The 5097-nt window shown below is 43.0% G+C and overlaps 1 protein-coding gene across 1 annotated transcript; it reads left to right on the top strand.

The window, feature by feature from the left end:
* LOC109845726 (glycine-rich RNA-binding protein 7-like) lies at positions 2959-3873 on the top strand. The gene has a single exon (XM_020414998.1). It carries the CDS (start codon positions 2959-2961, stop codon positions 3871-3873), a length of 915 nt encoding a protein of 304 aa, XP_020270587.1.

The raw sequence follows: 5097 nt of genomic DNA, 5'->3' as shown, positions 1-5097 counted from the left end.
AGGATGTCGTCGCGAGGAGGGACGAGGGCGTTGTCGGAGCGGGAGGAGGGCGTCATCGCGGTCGTCGAGAAAACTATTTATATTGGGTTTATGAGATGAGAGATGGAGACTTGGGGAGTTCGGCTGCCTGATCTAGGGTTTATGAGATGGCAGAAAACTATTTATATTGGGTCATGAGGTGTTGGGAATAAATCTGAACCGTTCGTTGATGATCCAAAGAGACTGGTATGTGAAACCCTAGGTCCCTTAACATGTCTATTTATACATATGGGTAGAAGTTGTAATAAAAATTTTGATGGGTAATATTTACAACAAGTTTAGTTAATACGATTAACTAACATATAAAACGTTACCGAATAGTTAATAATCAGCCGAATCAAATATACCTTTAGTTAAATTCTATTAGTTTATTATAAGCCGAATACTGAAAAATATTCATTTAGCATTAAATGAACTGTCGGATCGAATATGACCGAATATCTGGACGAATATTAGCGGAACTGTTTATTAAATATTTGGTTCACTCCCACCCCTAGCAGCCAGCAAGAATCCCGATTTCTTGAGCATCCACAGGAATCGATGATGAGTATTCTGTCTATGCCTATTGTTGAATAAACAGGATTTTATTACATAAGTCCAAGATATCGGGGTTGCACGTGGCATATACGTATATCCTTCTTAATTAAATCATAGCTAAACCATAAACTTTATTACATGCAGTCACATTCGTCATGCTTATCCTAATCCAACCCTTGCTCGACTCCTGCGCTTCTGTTCAGCGACGAGTCGTTACCAGGCTGTTGGGGATGCGGAGAGCAGCCATTGTAGCAGTTGTAGCAATCCTCGGCGCACACAGACTCGCGCTGTTGGGGATGCGGAGAGCAGCCATTGTAGCAGTTGTAGCAATCCTCGGCGCACACAGACTCGCACGTGTTGAGCGTTTCGCCGCATTGATGGACGCATTGATTCTCGCATGATGATCGATCAGCAAAGCTCATGAGTAGAAGCACGATCATGACAGTTGCAATATTTACCGCAGTTGCATTTGTTGATGCTGTCTTCTTCTGGACGGCCATTTTTTTGCGTTAAAATAAATGGTGGGGGAGTTTGGGGTATAAATAAGGTTGGAATCATAGGGAAGTAGTCATGCGCTTCATGTCGCATTGTTGTTTTGTTGGGGTGGGATGCCAAGAATCAGGAGAACGCAATTTGCATGGGCAGAGGGAGAAAAAGTCATCAGGATTGTTGAAAACTCTTAATCCTACTCTTAAAAAGATTTTGTTAAATCCTAGCAAGAGGCCTTTCTTCTTAAATTAATTTGATTCACAACGAACATTCGCGCTCATAATTCTTACTTAATTGTTAGTAAAACAATATTGAAGGAGACAGAAATTCTGAGGCGTGAAACACTTTCCTTAAAGAAATATTTGCCCCCACTTGATATTCAAAGTTGCTTCGGGTTAATGCAAATTTTCTTCCCAGGATATAACAGAAAATGAAAATTCCAGTAAGCAAATCTGGAATTTTCCTTAATTCGTTGTGAAACAAGTTTGTAATATTGCAGAAGTTTTTGATAGAAACGATTCAGAGAAAGAAAATTGTTTTTGATATCTGAAAATATAAACTATTTATAGATTTTGAAAATGTGCTTCCAACAGTCACAACTTTTCAAAACCCCCCTTGGAACAACCAGCCACTTTTCAACAGTCACTTGTCTTTTCATAATTTTTTAAAATTCGAAATAACATTAAAAATAAAATATATTCAATATATAATTATATATATAAAAAATAGAACATTTAAGTGCGTCTAATAATCGCGCATTATTCGCGCTACCCGCACGCGGGTTTAGAAGCCTACACTTTGATCCATTATTCAAAGCCCAATAAGCATTCAATGCTTTTAAACCTCTAAAAGAATGTTCAAAATTCCAATGTGGGACTATCTTGTTTTTTACAAACAAATACTAACACTTCCGTTGAAATGTTTACGCTCAACTCTAGATGTTCGAACATTATGTAAACTGATGCACAAGTTGTATAGGTAAGAGCTAATTTTAACCGTGAGTGAGTAAATTACTAGGATATTTGTCCAAATAAATTTAATAATTCTAGGATATATATATACAACTCGATAATTCATCAAATCAAAGTTTATCAATCCAAACTTCAAAATTCAGGCTACATTTGGATGCCATGCTGACGAACAAAAGCATTTTTCCTTTTGAAGAAATATCTCATCGCGATAACATACTCTCTCTGTTCTTTCTCTTAACAAGTATGTGTTTTAATTTGTAATATTCGAGAATTGTGAAATACAAAACACTTCGTCATATGATGTATATCGTTGGAATTGAAACATTGATAAAATTTCAGATGTCGCTGCTGCTATGTTACTAATTCTGGTAGATTTTTTGTGCAGTATAATGATAAGCATATCTCAAAAAAGAAAATATATAAAATAGGAAAATGAGAAAAACATGAGTCCGCAAAAGATGAGTTAACTAGCTAGCACCCAACAAAAGGTATAGGTTGTGAGTTTGTTAATCAGTCTGAATTGTTAGTTTGAGTCCAAGTTATTAGATAGAATTCTAGTTATGGTAGAATACTAGTTAGTGGATAGATTTCTAGTTATTGGATAAAGATTAGAGTTGTAATCTTATTCCTATATATATGTAAACAATCTTTTTGAGTTGTAGAACGTGAATAAAATCAAGAGAGAAGTTCCTGCTCCATCCGGCTTGTGTTCATCAACAAAACAGAGACTTAAAGAAAAGCTCCCAGCAGAACACGTTCTCTATTCTTTGGTGTTCAATCTCTCAAAAATCAGCCAGGTTATTTTTCTTTACAGGTTTGCTCATAGGTTACAGGTTTTGTGTTTTTTGGCTGATCCTGTTTCAGAAGCCTACAAGTGGTATCAGAGCCGTGTATGCCTAAGTTTCAACCAAGATCTGAAGAGATGACGAGTTCGGAGAAGATGACGACTAAGGTGGGTTCTCTCACTCTTCAATACCCGACGCTATCGAGGGATAACTATGCTTCGTGGGCAATCAAGATGAAAGTCTACATGAAGGCTCAAGACGTGTGGGACGCCATTGAGCCAGCGGCAGGCGTATCCGTGGAACACAGGAAGGATCAGATGGCGTTGGCGGCCATCTACCAGGGGATTCCTGAAGAGACTTTGATGGTGATCGCAGAGAAGCAGACGGCAAAAGAGGCATGGGAGACGTTGAAAACAATGCATCTAGGAGCGGATCGTGTGAGGAACGCGAAGGTGCAGACCTTGAAGTCCAAGTTCGAACTTCTCCGGATGAAGGAGAATGATAACGTCGACGATTTTTCGACGAAGTTGACAGGAGTCGTCAACAAGATCCGGGCTTTAGGCGGCGAGATGGAGGAGAACTACGTCGTCAGAAAGCTACTTCGGGCGGTACCGGAGAGATTCCTTACTATCGTCTCCACGATTGAACAGTTCGGGGACATCGACAACATGACACTCGAGGAGGCAATCAGGCGTCTCAAAGCCCACGAGGAGAGAGCACGTGGTTTTCGAGACAACGTCGACAACCACCTACTCTTGACGCATACGGAGTGGCAAGCAAGGGCCAAGAAAAACAGCGGGGGTTTCCTCTCAACACAGTCAACAAATGATGGTAGTGGACGAGGTTGCGCTCGCGGAGCCGGTCGCGGGCGTGGCCGCGGCCAAAGGGGCCGAGGCGGCCAGCAGCACCACGGCAGCGGACAGGGAGGTCACGCTGCCCTGGTTGGCCAGGCGGGCCGCGGAGGGGAGCACGGCGGCCAGGCAGGCCGAGGCGGCTTCGGCGGCAGAGGAGGACGTCCAGGAGGTGGTTTCGGCCATGGAGGTGCAGCTTAGCACAAGCGGTGGTCGAGACAAATCAAACATCAAATGCTTCAATTGCGGAGTATACGGGCATTTTCAGTCGGAGTGTCACAAGCAACGCCGCAATCACGAACAGGAGGCTCATCTCACCCGTGCATATGACGAGGAGCCAACCTTGATGATGACTATTTTAGAGGAATCATCAACTGTCATCCTACTCAATGAGGAGAAGGTGGTGCCAAACTTACTCACAGCGGGGGAGGCACAAGTTGCCAACGATGTTTGGTACCTTGACAACGGAGTTAGCAATCACATGACCGGCCACCGAGACAAATTCAAGGAGCTCGACGAGAACATTACAGGAACCGTCAAGTTTGGTGATGGATCCGCGGTAGAGATCAAGGGGAAATGCTCTATCCTCTTTCAGTGCAACAACGGCGATCAAAGGCTACTACCTGAGGTATATTATACTCCGGGCTTGAAATCTAACATTATTAGCCTTGGTCAGATGACTGAAGATGGGAGTAAGGTTGTTATTGCTGACGAGTTCCTGAGGGTGTTTGATAGGAACGGTTCTCTCTTGATGAGGGTGACACGTTCAACTAACCGATTGTACAGGATAGAGTTAAAGACTTGCAAGCCGGCGTGTTTGATGGCGAACATTAACGATCCAGCTTGGTTATGGCATGCGCGCCTTGGGCATGTCAATTTCTTCGCCCTCAAGATGATGATTGATAAGAGGATGGCTTCCGGGTTGCCGAAGATCTTGCACCTGAATCAACTATGCGAAGGATGCCTTGTCGCCAAGCAAGCAAGACTACCGTTCCCTTCGCAAGCAAACTTCAGAGCTCAGAAGCCACTGGAGTTATTACATGCTGATCTATGTGGCCCAATCACTCCATCTACACTTGCTGGTAACAAATACTTCCTTCTTGTCGTTGATGATTTCAGCCGATGGATGTGGGTGTACATGTTGAAAGCCAAGAGTCAAGCTTGTGAAACCTTCAAGAAGTTCAAAACAGAGGTGGAAAACGCATGTGACCACAAGGTGAAGACATTGAGAACAGATCGTGGTGGCGAGTTCTTGTCAAAGGAGTTCACCAAGTTTTGTGAAGACTACGGCATCAAGCGTCATCTCACTGCACCGTACACCCCGCAGCAAAACGGTGTAGTGGAGAGGCGAAACCGCACGGTGATGGCCATGGCGAGAAGCTTACTTAAAAGCATGCATATGCCCGGAACAATGTGGGGCGAAGC

This window comes from Asparagus officinalis, chromosome 6, assembly GCF_001876935.1.
Source record: "Asparagus officinalis chromosome 6, Aspof.V1, whole genome shotgun sequence".
Lineage (NCBI taxonomy): Eukaryota > Viridiplantae > Streptophyta > Magnoliopsida > Asparagales > Asparagaceae > Asparagus > Asparagus officinalis.
This window is presented reverse-complemented; position numbering and strand designations above follow the sequence as displayed.